This window comes from Elgaria multicarinata, chromosome 5 (assembly GCF_023053635.1).
Source record: "Elgaria multicarinata webbii isolate HBS135686 ecotype San Diego chromosome 5, rElgMul1.1.pri, whole genome shotgun sequence".
In the NCBI taxonomy this organism is placed as follows: Eukaryota; Metazoa; Chordata; class Lepidosauria; order Squamata; family Anguidae; genus Elgaria; species Elgaria multicarinata.
The window spans coordinates 122955368-122973408 of record NC_086175.1 but is presented as its reverse complement, the minus strand read 5'-3'; the positions used below and the strand labels follow the sequence as shown (position 1 = coordinate 122973408).

Genomic DNA, 18041 nt, shown 5'->3' with positions numbered 1-18041 from the left:
CAGGAACCAACAAGGCAGGACATGGTGCACCAGCACCCTCCCACCCATGTTCCCCAGCAATTGGTGCACACAGTCTTACTGCCTCAAATACTGGAGATAGCTCAGAATAAACATTAATATATCAAAATATAAAACATACCAATAAATTCAGATTAAACATAATTAACAATTGAATAATAATAATAGAATAAAATAATCTAAATTTAATACATAGCAAGTACAGTGCAAAAATTAAAAAAAAACATTTTTGTTTTTGTTTCTGGTTTTAATATTTTTTTTAAGAATTCAGCATCTGCTCTTTCTATACGAGCCTCATCGAGCATTAAGACAATCTCCGCCTTCTACCATTTTTACATACTTTACTCCTTACAAAATGGCCAACTATATAACCGAACTGGCCCTATTCCTATAGCCTGCAATCACTGAGATCGCTAACATTAGCATTCAAAGACTTGTTTGTACCCTTAGGATTGCGTAGTTCTAAAATCCCACTTCCTGTCCCCCAGGGTCCATATCTGTAATTGAACCTCTGGACTATGAAACATGTAAGGATTTCTTCCTAGTCGTGGAAGCCCAAGATGGGGGCAGCCCAGCATTAAGCGCCGTGACAACAGTGAATATAAATGTGACAGACGTGAATGATAACGCACCAAGATTTAGCCAAGAGGTCTACAGTGCCGTCATCAGTGAGGACGCATCAGTGGGTGATTCATTGATTACTGTGAGTTGTGAAATGTTTTTCCCATATTGATATGCCAGTATGCAGCCAAGAATACTGAATCACTGAATCCTTGGCTAGGTTTGCATGAACAGTTTATTATTATTATTGACAAGGATTTTCAGTAACTTCAGAAGGGCTGTAAATCCTCAGGCAGAGATTGCATCTCTTGTTTTCTGTACAGCCCTTTCAGGAGCAACCGGGAGAAGGTTGGGGGTTTCTTGATATGTGTCCTGCTGCCCTTTGTAGGAAGTTAATTCAAGTTACAGGAGAAAGGCAGAAACTCATATATTATCTTTCCAAGACCCAGCATAGCTCCACACACACAGGTAGCCCATTGGTTCCCCTAGCAAGGGATGGGTGAGTGATCACCACGATTCTCTAAACATCGTCTCATGCCCAATTCCTCTTCAGGTTTGCGACCACTGCTTACTCTGCACGAATCAGAAACTTGCGCAAATCGAGAGATGGGAAATGGGAGATTTGCACAAGTTTCCCCAAATTTGCGCAACTTACCTGATTTGCACAAGTTTCCTCCATAGGGCAAACCGGGGCTAATTGAGTCTACAGAGGAAATTTGCGCAAATTAGGAAATTTGCAGAAATCAAACTGGAAATTGGGAATGAGCAGACGTTCAACGATTTACAAATGTTTTCAGCTGGTGTGTACCCACATTCGGAGCTACAAACAGGGCATGCCTGCATGTTTTGTGAGCAAAAACTAAGTACATCCCCAGTTGTAGCCTGGCTATAAATACTTCGGGGCTGTGCCCAGATATTTGTCTGGACAAGACCCTGATTGCTCTATAATTTAATCCAAGTTTCCAGTGGCCAGACGAGCAACCTTTGTGAGCTAGACGTTGTCCACCCATGCTCTATATAGTTCTCTAGCTGCTTTCCAAGGGACCAGCACCGTTTTATTCATTATTTATCCCACACTATATCCTGCTTTTCCACCAGAAAACAACACAGTGGCAAAAATTACCATTAAAAAAGGAGAAAAGACAGACAGCAGCAAAAAACAATTAGCACAAATAAACTTCATTAAGTGTCGCTAGTCTGATTTGGAACTGCAGCAATTTGAATAGTTCTGGCTCTAGGTTTTTCAGGTCCCTCGGGCAAGACGCTCTCACTGCCCCCCTCCCTCGGTGAGTGTACCTTCACACCGGCATTGTCACCAGCTGCTCCTGCTCTCCCCCCCCCTCTTTCTCAGCATTGCCACCACTTGCTGGCCTCGTAGTCCGAGAGCCAGTGACCAAGTAGCCACAACAGCTACGGCTCCTCCTTTTTGCCACCACTGTTTTCTGGGCCGGAATGAGAGGCAGAGGGCAGCAGTGGTGAAGAGGTGGTGCAGGCCCAGGGGGCTCTCGTCAGTGGGGTGTGGGTCTTCGGCATGGGCCCGCCCATGTCTACCCTTGGTGCCAGCCCTGAATTTGGATCCTTAAAAAGCATCGTCCCAAAAACGCTTGCACAAAATATATATTTAGCTGCCTATGAGAAAGTGAGAAAGTTTCCTGTGAATTCCCCCTCTCTTTGCCTATCTGCCTGCCTTCCAGCATAGGGCTCCTGGCAAGAACTGCTGCAGTATTTCCCTCTATGCTTCAGTGTAGGGGCATGTCTTCACCTGCCTTTCCCCCCGGGATCATCCCTGTGAGTCCACATAACGCACAGGGTATCCCGGGAGCAGGCAGGGACAATCCCTCCATTTCCGTGGGATTTCTGGGACCAATTTTGTCCCAGTTTTTCCCGCGATCTTAAGGACTGTGGGTGGTGTGGCCACCTGTCCCAGCTTCTTTCCTCCTCCCCACAAGTAGCAGGGTCAGCAAAGGGAAGGAGCCAGGCTGTGGGGGAGTCCAGGGATATTGTGGGGAGCAGGGTCGGGGCTTTCATCTTTACTTTTTCGTTAGTGCACAAGTGCGCTCCAGCTTCTGCCTTTTTTTTAAAAAAAAATGGAGGGTGCAACAGCCCTTTACCCTTCTGGGACATCGCACTTCTGTTAAGACGGCCAGGGATGATCCTGGAAGCAGGTAAGTCCGGGATTGTCCCCACCTCCTCCCTCTACACCTTATGGTGTAGACATGCCCTGAGTCTGAGAGGCTTGAACCCTGTTCTCTGGCTGCCCTTGTTCTAGACCTTACAAGCACCTAACACACTCAATTCGTACCGAAGATTAGTAGGAGTAACAATGGCAAGAAAAAACCAGTGCTATGTTCCCTAATATTTGCACAAAACAGTCATCGAATTATCCCTTGTGAAGCAGCACTGGAGTCCTGATGGGAAAACACATGCAGTTTCATGCATTTTAATGATGTAATTTAATAAAGCGTTTAACTGTGGGTTTGTAGTGATCAGTTTTCCGTGGAGTTTATTTTACGTATTCATCCATCTTTCTCACTTGTGTTTCTGACTCTTCACCCTTCCAAAGTTGATAGCTGAAGACCTGGACAGTCCTCCAAATGGACAAATTCATTTTTCCATAATCAATGGAGATCGGAACAATGAATTTTCAATTGATCCCAGCTTGGGGCTTATAAAAGTTAAGAAGAGATTAGACCGAGAACGGGTAAGGGATTTTTATTGTTGAGTGTTTTAAATTGCTTTTGTCAATTATTGTAATATTATCTTTTATATTGTATTTTTATTTATTATTATTTGTTTCTTTATTGCATTTCTATACCGCCCAATAGCCGAAACACTCTGGGCGGTTCACAAAAGGATGTAATCTTTTGTAAAACACCTACGGATGTCCGGCTTTGGGGAAATCTGGCCCTATTGGTACTCGACAGATTTCCCCAGAGCTCCTGGCTCAGCTTGCATTAGCAAACCAAGCCACGGGCTCCCTGCCAGAATTCGCAGACTCTACAAGTCTCCCTAAAACCTGATGGGGCTCCAGCAGGAAGAAGGAAAACTTGTATACAATGACCAGCAGCAGACAATTCCAGCTCCAGTTGTTATGCGTAAAAGTCTGCTTTCTCCCTGCTGGGGAGCCGACAGGGAGAAGGCAGACTTTTATGCACAATGACTTCCGGCGGCAGGCAGCGTAGCGCCAGGGCTCCTTCCGTCCGTTGTGCCACTATCGTCCACCGATCACTCTGTAGACCTATCACAAGTGAGAGAGTTGTGCAGAGCAGCCAACAGTAGTGGTGGCAGTCCATGAGCTGACCCAACTTAATGCAACTCAAGTCAGGCTAGCTCGCAGGCAACGGATCTGGAGTCCGGGGGAAGGTGGGGGCAAGACACCAAAAGCTCTATGGGCTTGACCCCGCCCCCTGGACGATTTGCTCCAACATTCCTAAAATTGATATTAGGAATGGGAGAGACATTCTTTGATATTATGAATGGGGGAGAAATTCATCCAGTTCTCATTATAATTATCTCCCCGACAAGGCCTGCCTGGTGCCAGTATTGTGATTTTATTTTATTTGTTTTTTTGGTGGCAGGTTAAAACTGCCTTGTTCTCACAGGCATTTGGCAACATTTAATGAGTTTTTAATCAGGTCTTGGATCATCTTTGGCTGATACTTTTAAAAATTGTTTTTAGTTATATGTTCTCTACATGCTATCTATTTATATCTTTTTAAGAAAATGCTTTTTTGTGTATTTTGTGCAATATATTTTAATGGCTTGGCATTTTAGTTAACTGTCCAGAGAACTTCAGCTATAGGGTGAATAAATGTAATAAATAGAATAAATGTAATGAAACTTAACCAATTTTGCCTTTTCAAAGCAATATGCAAATTGAAACTCAGTTAACCTTTTAAATACACATTTCTGCGATTTTGCAATGGAGTTCTCCAAAAATGCAGACAGGATGCCTAGAATAGTAAGAAGTATACACAAAAATGTGTATAGTAGTAAAAGTAACATTAACATGTTAACATCATTAGAAAAATTGCTTTCAAAACTGTGCAGAGCAGTCAGAATTGTCTACAGAATTCCGTGTATTAGAAATGCGCACAAAAATGTGCGTGAATTTTCATGCAAACTTGGAAAAAATATCTCAACGTTCGAGAAGAGAACTTAAGGCTGGGGAAATCCTCAAAGCTTGGATTAAACTGGATTTGCGACTGGAAAAATGAGAGAATATGAAATTGACGGATTTCATCCCCAATTAATATACATGCAGAATCCGCGACCTGCAGTCCATATTACCACCTAATTCTCCTGCATGTGGAGTCCAGGCCACCGTATGAGAACAGTTCTTGAGAATACCTGAATCCATCCCCACCACCACAGAGTAACACAGAAGAAGCCTTGTTTTCACATGGCATGCCACACACACACACACACACACACACACACACACACACACACACACACACAAACACAAATCCAACCCCCCCTCCCAAACATTGTCACTGCTTTATTAATCCTGGAACACAGAATTAAATTCCGCTTGTATCTCCCAGCAGGCAAGGTAACGTTAGAGGCACTAAATTAGGCAAGCAAACAGGTTTGGGAAGCGGGAGAGGAATCTCCACTTGGAAAATGACTCTGTTTGCCTTAAGGCAGCTTAATGCGAAAGAAAACCGCCTCCCCGTATTAACATGACAGCAGGATAAAGCTGTCAATATTTGGAATCACCATTGCAAATAGTTTGTCAGCAGAATGCAGGGGAAGCAGAGGGTGTGTGGATTGATTGCCATCTGTAGACCTCAGGAAAATCTTGAAGAAAGCATGAGCACGCAGAAGTTGCGTTGGAAGAAGTGGGGCTTAAGCATTTGCTGCTGATTTGGACAGACCTTTTAAATGCTGCAGTCCCTCATCTCACTTTGCCTTAAGACACATCTCACTAATTACATAGCATGGAGCTGAGATTTGTCTTTTTTTACTGCAGTGTGAACATAGAATCATAGCATAGTAGAGTTGGAAGGGGCCTATAAGGCCATCGAGTCCAACCCCCTGCTCAATGCAGGATTCCACCTTAAAGCATACCTGACAGATGGCTGTCCAGCTGCTTCTTGAATGCCTCTAGTGTGAGAGAACCCATGACCTCCCTAGTTCATTAGTTCCATTGTCGTACTGACGTTTTTCCTGATGTCCAGCTGGACTTTGGCTTCCTGTAACTTGAGCCCATTATTCCATGTCCTGCACTCTGCCCCCAATTCACATTAGACCACCATACTCCAGGAGGGGTTAAACCTCCCCCCCACCCCCTCCCAAATCCCTACATCTACCACAGGGGAGTTTAAAAAAAGGAAAGAAAAAGGTCTCAGTTGACTCCAATGGATACCCCCCCCCACCAATTCTTTTAATGGCCCTCATATGAACTTACGCAGTTACACTAAAAATATATATTAAAAGACAATGTAATGTGTAGTTTGGCTCCTAGAAGGAAGGCCCAAATGGCACATTACACAGAGAAGCCTAAATACCACCAAACCTCCCTCCTGTTTCTCACCAATGTGTAGTTGGGAGAGGGGAGTGATGTTCTTCAGGTGAGCATGCCAGCGCCATCACAAATGGACCTTAACTTCCAAATATGCAGGGAGAGGCTCCTTCGGTATTTCTGACTTTCTCTAGTTTGTGCCCTTTCAGAGTTCGAATGCTTCCTCGGGTCAAAGACTACCCGAGTATGAAAAGCCAACATGCACAGATTTATTTAGTTATCTTGTCATGGAAGTACATTTCATAATGAGAATTTTGCAATCCCGGAAGAACCTTTCACTTTTTCTGAACGTTGCAATTTATTTATTTATTTATTTATTTATTACATTTATATACCGCCCCATAGCCGAAGCTCTCTGGGCGGTTTACAAAAATTAAAAACAGTGAACATTAAAAAGTATACAAAATTTAAAACCATCAGAAACATAAAAACAACGGTATCCATTTAAAAACAACAGTTCTGGGGTTTGTTAAAAACAAACAAACTTAGCATTGCTAAATGCTGTTAAATGCCTGGGAGAAGAGAAAAGTCTTGACCTGGCACCGAAAAGATAACAATGTTGGCTCCAGGAGAGCCTCATCGGGAAGATCATTCCATAATTGGGGGGCCACCACTGAAAAAGCCCTCTGCCTAATTGCCATCCTCCAAGCTTCCCTCGGAGTAGGCACTCGGAGGAGGACCTTAGATGTTGAGCACAGTGTACAGGTAGGTTCATGTCAGGCATTTGAACAACCTAAGACTCCCAAGTTCCTGTTTTGCAAGTGTCTTAGGGCACAATCCTATGCATAGTTGTGGAATGAGCTCCCTAGAGAGGTCCGCCTGGCGCCTACACTGTACTCTTTTCGACGCCAGCTGAAAACCTTATTATTCTCTCAGTATTTTAACACTTAATTTTAATTTTAATTTTACTGTTCTAACTCTGTATTTTAATCTTATATCAATTTTGCTATGTGGTTTTATCCTGGTTGTGCTTTTTATACTGTATTTTGTATTTGTGTTTTTAACCTGTTGGTTGTTTTTTATGGTTTTAATTTTTGTGAACTGCCCAGAGAGCTTTGGCTATTGGACGGTATAAAAATGTAATAAATAAATAAATAAATAAATAGTTAGACAGGAAAAAAAGTCCTACAGCTTTCAGCATGCACTAGCCAGCCATTCTGGCTGGGCATGCTGGGAGTTGTAGGACTTTTTTCTGTCTAAACATGCATAGGATTGCATATTTAATGGTGTTATCTAGTGAACCATTGCCTGGGCTTAGACCTTCTACCATAAACTGCTGACATGCTAAGGTTTTTTTTTAATGTATATTGAATTCCATTCTGATAATTCACTTGACTCTATTGCTCAAGTTTATATCTATGAAGCTTGAAAGCCCATTTGTGCATATACAAACTAGTTAAAATGATAATGGCTGATATTGAATTTACTTTACAATGTGCATATATATATATATATATATATATATATATATATATATATATTCCCATTATCTGCAGCTTGCATCATTGGATGCAGTAATTTTAATGCCACAAAGCCATTATGAGTATGGATTGCCTTATTTTAAAAAAAGGAATTGGAGACACATTGCAGCCATACATAGGGAAATGCTGTTTTATAAAGACCAGATAATGCAATGAACCCGAACATTTTGTGTTAGAATGTAAGGTGTGAGGTCTGATCTACATGTGAAACCAAATGAGGTGGTATAGACCTGACCGTACCACTTCACACTGCAGGTGGGGGTGGTATATAATTTTTGAACTACAAAATTTGATTAGGAGTAGGGATGTCAGAGTGGGTGGAGCTTGGTGGGGTTTTACTATCTCGCCCCCCATGGATACCAGCTCGCATATCCATGAGCTGGCTCAACTCAGGGAAGCTTGTGGTTTCCTACTTGGGGGGAGGTGCAAATCCTGATTTGCGCTAATTCATGGTTGAGAATATTTATAGAAATTGTGATTTGCATAAAATTGTAGCCATAAGTAGTGCAATTTGCACAAAATTGCAGGTGTAATGGTCTTTTACGCCTGCATTTTATGCAAGTTGTCCTATTTAATTGTCTGTGATTTTACGCAAATCGCGATTTCTGTAAATATTCCCAACCGTGAATTTGCGCAAAGCACAGACCGTGGACAAAAACACACCCACCCAGACACGAGCTCTTGTCGGGTGCCTACGGACTAGCTGGCGGCTTGCCCTGCATGCACGCCAAGGTCAGGCAACTGGCAGGAGTCCGGTGAACCAACAAAACTCAGGGAAGCTTGCCCATTCCTAAAACGTAACAAATGATGTGAAACTTCTCAAGTTCTCCAGAACTCTTCATTGGGCTAGCTGTTAAAAAATGTAGGAGTGGGAAAAAGAAGCGGAGAAAAGTACAAAAATTAAACCAGATGTTGTAGCCATCAAGTCTGCACTCAGACTCATTCTAAAGATGGAGATTGCAGACCCGGAGAATTAGATTCTTCTGGATGCTGTATGTACCAAGTTACACCTAGGATTATGTGATGAAGAAGTAATGGCCAAACCCCATTTTTGTAAACATAGGATCCAACTCTTACTCTAAACTCTCCCATGGGAAAAAAAATCCCCACATGAAGAAATCTAACTCATCAGTAAGAAAGGTCACAGGAAGGGTTGCACCAAATATGCCATTACAACTCCCTCCACCCTCTATTGCTCACTTTTTTCATTGACTTTTTTTAGGGTTACTTGTTGTCCTTTGGCACTATTTTTAAAAATAAACCTTGAATCATTACCTTCCTCTCAATGTGGTCCTTATCAGGAATGAACATGAAGATGTCACGGTGTCACATTGCCCATCCAATTTGACTAGCTGACAACAAATCAATTCCGAGTGAGGGCCATGTTTGCTTAACAACTTTGTCTCTCTCTTTCTCTCTCTCTCTCTCTCTCTCTCTCTCTCTCTCTGGCAGTAAATAGCACAATTTGCACAAAATTGCAAATGAAATGCTCCTTTACACCTGCATCTTTACACAAATTATGCTATTTAGAATAATAAATAAATATTTATGGCTGCAATTTTGCAGAAATGGCAATTTCTGCATATATTACCAACCATGAATTTCTACAAATCACAGCACATGGACAAAAATCCATTCAGAGTGAGGGGCTTGTTTGCTTAAGGCCTTGGTCTCTTTTTGTAACGTCTACCCTCTGCCTCAAAAATGCTGAAAGGGAGAATTATTTCCTCAGCTAACAAAAACTTCAGGGTAAAGTTCTCCTCGCTGACCCATCTCTGCCTCAACTTTAGTTCTAGCCCAGCCTTCTCTTTGCTGTGCTAGTTTTCTATTTCCAGTGCATTATTTTTGCTGTTGTTGTTTTAATGTGGAGGATCAGTAAAAAAAATGTCATCCCTGCACTTGGAATCTGGAGGGGTCCTCTCCATTCTACTATCTCAGAATTCTTTCCACTCATTTCTAGCTTATTCCACTGCTACGTAGATCTACGTAGTTTGTAACCAATCCTCTAACCCATTTACAGACTAATTTAAGGTTTGTATTTAACATTTGTGCAGGTTTCAGGATATTCATTAGTCATACAGGCAAGAGACAGCGGCATGCCTGCTCTAACGGCGTCTGTGACGGTCACCGTTGACATTTCTGATGTGAACGATAACAGCCCTGTGTTTACACCTGCCAACTATACAGTTGTGATTCAAGTAAGTTTATCTTGAGAATAATAAAAAAAAAAACCACTCATCCTCATCTAACCTTTAAAATATTAAGACGTTCAGATACCATTAAGTTGCTTTGAGTGATTTATCACCCTGCGGAGTACTGAAATATCTCTTTATTGCCTAGGGAAAGAATGAGAATGTAATTCCTTAACTCCATCATGTGTTTTATGACCACTGAGATAATGAAACACTGGGTCCCGTTCCAGGATTTCCCATTGATACAGAATTATTCAGGAAAAACTTGCGTTAGTAGCAGTTTAGATGCTGCAATCACTGTCTCATGCACACTTACTTGAGAGCAAGTTTGGGGAAGAAAAACTAAAGCACCTGTTGTTGTTGTTTTTAAAAAAGTAGTTTTAGATCTGAACTTCAGGGAGGGGGGTCCTTATCAGTACGGCGTAGAAACCTGTTCCCCTCCCAACAGCCAGACTGGTAGCAGTTTACCAAGATTATTGTATGCACCCAAAAGGCCTGCTATCTGTGAAGGGGCCAGTCTTGAGTGTAGATGTGAATGCATCACAGAATCATAGAATAGTGGAAAGGGCCTATAAGACGGTCGAATCCAACCCCCTGCTCAATACAGGGATCCACCTTAAAGCATCCCTGACAAAGGATGCCTCTAGTGTGGGAGAGCCCACCACCGCACTAGGTCATAGGTCATAGGTTCCATTGTCGTACTGCTCTAACAGTCAGGGAGTTTTTCCTGATGCCCAGCCAGAATCTGGCTTCCTGTAACTTGAACCCATTATTCCGTGTCCTGCACTCTGGGATGACCGAGAAGAGATCTTGGCCCTTTTCAAGTATTTGAAGAGTGCTCTCATGTCTCAATCTCCTCTTCTCCAGGCTAAACATGCCCAGTTGTTTCAGTCTCTCCTCATAGGGCTTTGTTTCCAGACCCCCTGATCATCATTAATATTTATTTATTTATTATTACATTTCTATTCTCCTCAGTAGCTGCTGCTTTCTGGGCAGTTCACAGAATAAAACTTAAAACTCTGCAGTACAAAAACATAATAAAACATTTTGTAAAAAACTGAAAGTTTAAAACATAATAATACCAGAGTAAAAACCGCAGTAATGCAATATCTAGAGCATGAATACAGGGTTGTTGTTGTTTTCTTTCAAAACTGGTCAACTAAAAAGCCTGGGATAATGAAAAAGTGTCCCAGGGCTCATCTACACCAAGCAGGATATTCCACTACGAAAGCAGTATATAAAAGGCAGGAGCCACACCAAGCAGGATATAGTGGTATGAAAGCAGTAGTTGGCATGTGTCAATGGGCCCCAACAGTTGTCAGTGCACTTCAATACTGCTATAAAGCTGTAGTGTGGCTCCTACCTTTTATATACCGCTTTCATAGTGGAATATCTTGCTTGGTGTAGATGAGCCCCCAAAGATCCCAATATAGGTACTGCGTGAGCCTCTCCAGGAAGGCCTTCTACAACCGGGGTGCCACCTTCTTTTGGATGGGGCACTCAGAGGAAGGCCTCTGAAGATGATCTTGGGGTCTGAGCAGATAGATAGAGAATGGGGCAACCTTTCGGGTAACCTAGCCCCTAATCATTTAGGACTTTGAAGATTATTACTGTCATTCTGAATTGGGCCTGCGAACGGATTGGAAGCCAGTGCAGCTCACAAGGCACTGATGGAATATGACCGTACAGGCCAGTCTGTGTTAACAATCTCACTGCTCTATTTTGCAGCAGCTGATATTTCCAGGCCATTTTCAATGGCAGCCCCACATATAGCTCATTGCAGTGATCCAAAAGAGACGTTACCAGAGCGTGGATAGCTGTAGAAAGATTATCCGTCTTGCTCTAAATCAAGAATGGCCAACTTGTGGCCTCCCCCAGATGATTTGGCCTACAATTCCCATCCGCCCTAGCTAGCATAGCCAATGGTGAGAGATTATGGGGATTGTAGGCCAAAACATCTGGAGGGTCATACATTGCTGATCCCTGCTCTAAATGGTCATCTTGAGCAAGTCCTTAGGTCATGATCATAGTATCTACAAGCAAACCTAACACACATTTTGCTATGGATTGCCCCTTTGCAGGGCTCCAAGGCAATAGGTCTGAACACATAAAACATTGGTAGGGAAGTAGAATACCAAAACAAATAAATTACTGTGTTATTTTTTAAAGAAACAAAACGCCAGTGTCTTACACATTCCATGCAGCAAACACACTATCTACACAATGTGCCAATATGTATAATTAAAGCCCTCTTCTTCTTCTTCTTCTTCTTCTTCTTCTTCTTCTTCTTCTTCTTCTTCTTCTTCTTCTTCTTCTTCTTCTCCTTCTTCCATATACACCTTGTGTACACAAAGGAAAATAAACCAGTGGGAACAAGTATTTTGCAGCTTGTGGTGACAGACAAAGACTCCCTGCACAATGGACCTCCTTTCACCTTCTCCATATTGTCTGGGAACGAAGAGGAAGAATTTACACTGGACCAACAAGGCATCCTGCGATCTGCAGTCATCTTCAAGCACATGGTAGCAACTGAATATGTGCTCTGTGTTCAGGTACGGCTCTCTTGGTGCACCTGTGTTCAGGTACGGCAGGAATGTGTTCCCTAGGGATGTTGCGAAAGTCCAGTTGGGGCTCGAGGCTCGGCGATTTCTTGCTGGCTACTCCCCCCTGCAGATGCTAGTCCATGGATCCACGTGCTTGCCTGACTTGGCACGCACCAAGTTGGGCAAGGACGTGGATCCCCGCTTGTCCATGAGCTGCTATTTTGTGTAAGAATGGAGGCTCAGCTATTGACATAAATTGCCATTTGTGTAAAACGGCAGCAGTAAATAGCCCCATTAATGCAAAACTACAGGCGTAAATGTCTAATAGAGATTTATGTAAATAGGTGAGATGCCATTCTTATGCAAAATGGGGGGACACCACTCACTGGGCGTCTGCAGGCTGTCCGCTGGCTCGTACAATGTGCAGAACAGGGTCAGATAGCCGGCAAGCAGCATTTGAGGCAGGCTCCAGTGAATGTGCCTATCCCTAGTGTCCTCGTGATTGACCATCTATTTATTTTATTTATTTGTTACATTTTAATATTCCTCCAAAGAGCCTATGGTCCTCCTCCTCTACAGCCCTGTGAGGTAGGTTAGGTTGAGAGTCCAGGACTGGCCCAAAGTCACCCAGTGAGCTTCATGGCCAAGTGGGGACTAGAACCGACAGTATTGTTGCAAAATCTCCGATTTTGCAACAATACTGTCCTCTCATGCCTACGATTGCCTACATGTAATCTTTTTAATTGCATTCTCTTTTACTGCTCATAAAATGGTGCATTTTAACACCTGCTCTGAATTCTATGGAGATAAATAGATCACCGGCTACCTTTCAGAGTTACTGCGATGAAATGGAATTTGAGGCGTTTAACACGATAACGTTAATGATGTAATTTTTTTTTTTTTAAAAAAAAAAACCGCATGTAGAGAAAGACACTGTTTTATTGGGTAGGCAAAAACGAAATCCTGCTGCCAAAAGGAAGGTGAATTTTGCTACCGTTCATGATCCAAATGTCTAACAGACACAGAGATCGCTCAAGGCAATGAAATCACTCTCTATGGCTGTATCAAGCCTTGCACACTTGAGCGGATGGTAATCCAGACAAGGTTTACCCTTGCAGAAGTATTAAAGGAGTGGGGTGGGGGTGGACTGGCTACTTGCTACTGTCCAAATCACTCCAGGCCATCTGATAGCTAGCACAGTTGCATTGTCTTGTGACGCTGGCTGTTCTCAGACTTGGGGCTTTGCACATCTGCTAATTAAGGAGTGAGCAAGAGAAGCTGAGGTTCCCCTGAATTCAACAACAGCCACCTCACTCGAAACAGAATCCCGCAGTACATGGCACTATTGAGGCTGTGCAATCACTTTGTCTCCTTGATGCCAAAATCGAGAGAAAGGGATGCAAGGCAACCCTTGCCCAGGGACAGGGTTTTCTTAGATGGTTCCACCACAGCTACTTCTCCTGCTGAAGAAAGAGGCAAGCTGTTTGATAGTCTAAATGGCTTGCTTCTTCAGCATTTTCTGCTTGGGTTGTTCTGTTTTCATTTCTATTTTGACTTTTGCTATATATCAAATTAGGCAAAGGATTCTGGGAAGCCTCAGCAGGTATCCCGCACTTTCATCCAGATCCGAGTCATTGAAGAAAGCATCCACAAGCCGACAGCCATTCCTCTGGAAATCTTTATCGTCACCATAGAAGATGACTTTCCGGGTGGCGTTATCGGGAAGATCCACGCAACGGACCAAGACGTGTACGACGTCCTCACGTACGGGCTGAAATCGGAGCAGAAAAGTTTGTTCAAGGTCAACAACCATGACGGAAAGATCATTGCCCTCGGGGGGTTGGATAGCGGGAAGTACATCCTGAACGTGTCGGTCAGCGATGGGCGGTTTCAGGTACCCATGGACGTGACGGTCCACGTCGAGCAGCTGATGCAGGAGATGCTGCAGAACACGGTCACCATTCGTTTTGAGAACGTGTCCCCAGAGGATTTCGTAGGGCTCCACATGCACGGGTTTAGGCGCACCCTGCGCAACGCCGTCCTCACCCAGAAGCAAGACAGCATGCACATCATCAGTATTCAGCCCGTGGCAGGCACCAATCAGCTCGACATGCTGTTTGCGGTTCAAATGCACACCGGGGGCTTCTACAAGCCTGCCTACCTGATTCAGAAGCTCACCAACGCAAGGCGACACTTGGAAAACGTGATTCGCATCTCGGCTATTCTGGAGAAGAATTGCTCGGGACTGGATTGTCAGGAACAGCACTGCGAGCAAAGCCTCTCCATCGATTCCCATTCCCTGATGACCTACAGCACGGCGCGGATTAGTTTCGTGTGTCCCCGATTCTACCGGAACGTACGGTGCTCTTGCAACGGTGAGTGTCCCCTCACCCCGCCACCGATCCATTTCCCTCCAGTCCCTGTATTAAAACGTAGCTTTAACTTCTCTGACACCAATCAGCACAGGCAGTTCATTTCGATGAGTGAAAAGAGCTTTTGGGAAATGTGGAATTGATTTCGCCTGCTCAGCAGGAATAGTTGATGTTTATTGATGTCAGATGGTGAAGTTGCTGAACTTTGACCCTTCGGGACAAAGCTGGCCAAACTTTCCAGAGACAGTCCAGTCGACAGGGTCAATAAACCCCGTGCCATGGAGACGTTTATATGATTTTCCCCAGCCAGATCTTTCGGGCAATGAAAACGGTGGCTTTGTAAGAACAGCTCCGGACTGTGTCCAGTATTTTTCAACTGAAGGTGACATTTGACCCGAGTGATAAAGTTAAAAAGGCCTTGTCTCATTTCTCTCTCTGTGTCTCTGTCTCTCTTTTTGCTGGAGTAATGGAAACCAAGAAAGTATTTCATTAAGTAATTGGGAGCAAACGAGGGCACTTGACCTTTTTCAGGCTGTGCTAAAAGGCTTTAAAGATGTAGTATTTTCTTTCATTTAAGGAAGTACACCACACAGCGCATAGTTAAACTATGGAATTCACTACCACAGGATGTGGTGATGGCCACCAATTTGGATGGCTTTAAAAGGGGGTTGGATAAATTCCTGGAGGAGAAGGCTATCAATGGCTACTAGTCCTGATGGCTAGGTGCTACCTCCAGTATCCGAGGCAGTAAGCCTGCGTGCACCAGTAGCTAGGGAACGTGGGTGGGAGGGTGCTGTTACACCATGACTTGCTTTGTTGGTCCCTGGTCAAATAGCTGGTTGGCCACTGTGTGAACAGAGTGCTGGACTAGATGGACCCTCGGTCTGATCCCTCAGTCTTAATTCTCTGCCTCGCAAATGTCATCTGTAACACTTGTACCATTTTGATGAGGGCATGATCTACCATTGCATGCGCTACTGATTTTGTGCTTTCTAGCCATTTGGGGCACCATCTACATCCCCCTCCCCAAACTGGTGACCTGTGGAAGTGTTGGACTGCAATTCCCAAGGACCCTTGGCCAGCATGGCTAACTGGCGAAATTTGCACTTGTAGTGCATCAGATCTGGAGGGCACCAGGTTGGGGGAGGACGATCTATATACTTCAGTTTCCAAGGGGTGCTTTTCTAAAATCTACATCTTTACCCTGGGAAGAGATAACACTGGAGGGAATACACAAAAGCCACGTAAACATTGGCCAGATTTGGTTAGAGCCCTAGAGAGACTGAGCAGAAAGAAGGATAGCATATTTTTGAAATATGTATTTTACTAGGAATACTATTCCCACTGGCAGATGCCATAGATATTTGCTATTCATGCTTGCCAGCTGTTCAGCAGTTTTACCTAGTTTACCTTGATTAGCAAACTGAGTTATCAAAACCCAAAATAGGCCGAAAGACAGGAAAGCAAGGGCTCGGGCATCTCTAGAGGTTCGGAACTTTATTTCGGCTTGGAGAACATCCAAGAATGTAGGAGCTTCAGTCCAGATCTTTAGATCATAATCCATAAAGTTTCGGTTTCAAGTCACCTGAACTAATCCCATTGACTTTAATGAAGTTGTTCTGAAGTATAGATACCCCAACCAGATGCCCCAAGCACAAGAAGCACAGGAAGAGCAGATTTCCTTTCCTACCACCCCTTACTGATCAGGTTAACACTCACAAAGTAGTTATTTTACACATCCCCAGAAGAAAATCCAATAAACAAAAGCCCTTTCAGTTATCATGTTGACTGCCTTCCGTGTTCACTCAAGTGCCCAAATGCTAGGAAATTACAGCTGTGAAGGGCTGCGCCTTAACAGATGTGTTATTTAGGCACAATGTATATTGTCTGTCAGTGGCAGATTGATGGACTTTAATATTATTATTATTAATAATAATAATAATAATAATAATAATAATAATAATAATAATTTATTTCTTACCCCTCTCCATGATCCCTCCCTTGCCCCGGGATCTCACCCTCGCCTTTGGCCCCGGTTTTTCCGCAGTCCCGGGCTGAGCCCGAGACCGCGGAACATGTGGCCAGGTGCCATGTGTCGACACAGCTCCACGCAATTCCTCGCAAAGAGCCGGGAACCGTGCACAGGGCACAGTGCTCCTGAGGAGCGCTGCGCCCATTGGGGGTAGGGTGGGGGGAGCAGGGAAATTAAAATAAAAATTAAAAAATGCTTACCTTTTGTGCATGAGCGTTCGTGTGCTGCTGGCCCTTTAAAAAATAAAAAATGGCGGGCTCAATGCCTCTCCTTCTGAGGTCGCCGCACATCACGTGTAAACAGAGGAGGGATCTTGCATTAAACACAACACGAGATCTTCCCTCCTCCGTCGCAGGATAACAGGTAGGTCTAGCTAAGGCCCTAGTCTAACAAAGTCATAATGAGTCGTGCCATGCCTTGTCCAAAGATTTGCAGAACAGTTTTTGCCATGCCTTGTGCAACGCAATGGCTTGTCCAACAACGTTGGTAAGAATGATACCATTTGATACCATCTCCTGACTTCCTCCAGACACTCTGTGCTATTTCAGCTTCTTAAAACCATTGTCAAGTAATTTTCTAAAACCACTCCAGAAAACTGTAGAGGCTTACCATTTGTGGTGGCTAAAAGAGTTTACATCTCCCTCAGGCAATTCCGAGAACTGTAGTTAGAGGAGAACATCCGTGGTGGTGGAAACCAGAGTCGGTAAGATGACAGTGATTTAACCATTCAGGAACTTTGCTGACACTACTGCACAGTATACAAGAGAGTTTAAATACCGGTTGTCACAAGTCAACATTAGCGCTGACAGAATGCCACTCTGTAGCGTGACAGCAGTTGGTTTTCCTGTCCGGAAAAATAGAATATAAGTTGCAAAAGAAAAGAAGAAGAAAACTGAATCGGATTCCCAGTCTCCTTTTCTGGCTTGACACTTTGAAGGAAGCCATCAATAACATTAACCTGAACCCCTGCTACAACCCCAGTAACCCAATACTAAGAACCCTGCTGCAAAACTGTTCAGTGTTCCAAGTTTTTGCTGGTAGGCTGTGTCTGCACCTACTATGATAACCACATTTCTTAATGCTTAGTATGAAACACTTCTCAGATATTTGGAGCATTGCACATACGTTGTCTTACAAATCCTTACAACAGCCCAGTAACGTGGCTCAGTAGTATTATGGTCTCCATGTTGCAGAGCAGGAACGGTGATGAAATGGCTTGCTTAAAGCCACTTGCGTATATTGGGAGTTGAGCTGCCATTTCATGGAGGCACTGTGCAGTTTACGCTCTGCACAAGCTCAGACATAGCACGGAGTG

At 43.6% G+C, this 18041-nt stretch overlaps 1 protein-coding gene across 4 annotated transcripts in view; it reads left to right on the top strand.

Moving 5' to 3' along the window:
- The window catches only part of FAT3 (FAT atypical cadherin 3), a 545951-nt gene that overhangs the window by 480662 nt on the left and 47248 nt on the right, over positions 1–18041 (top strand). For all 4 annotated transcript variants that reach the window (XM_063127164.1, XM_063127165.1, XM_063127168.1 and 1 more), the window contains exons 15-19: positions 507–721; positions 3143–3280; positions 9642–9785; positions 12134–12331; positions 13899–14697. In XM_063127164.1, coding sequence (XP_062983234.1) covers positions 507–721; positions 3143–3280; positions 9642–9785; positions 12134–12331; positions 13899–14697 — 1494 coding nt within the window. The remainder of the gene's footprint in view (positions 1–506; positions 722–3142; positions 3281–9641; positions 9786–12133; positions 12332–13898; positions 14698–18041) is intronic.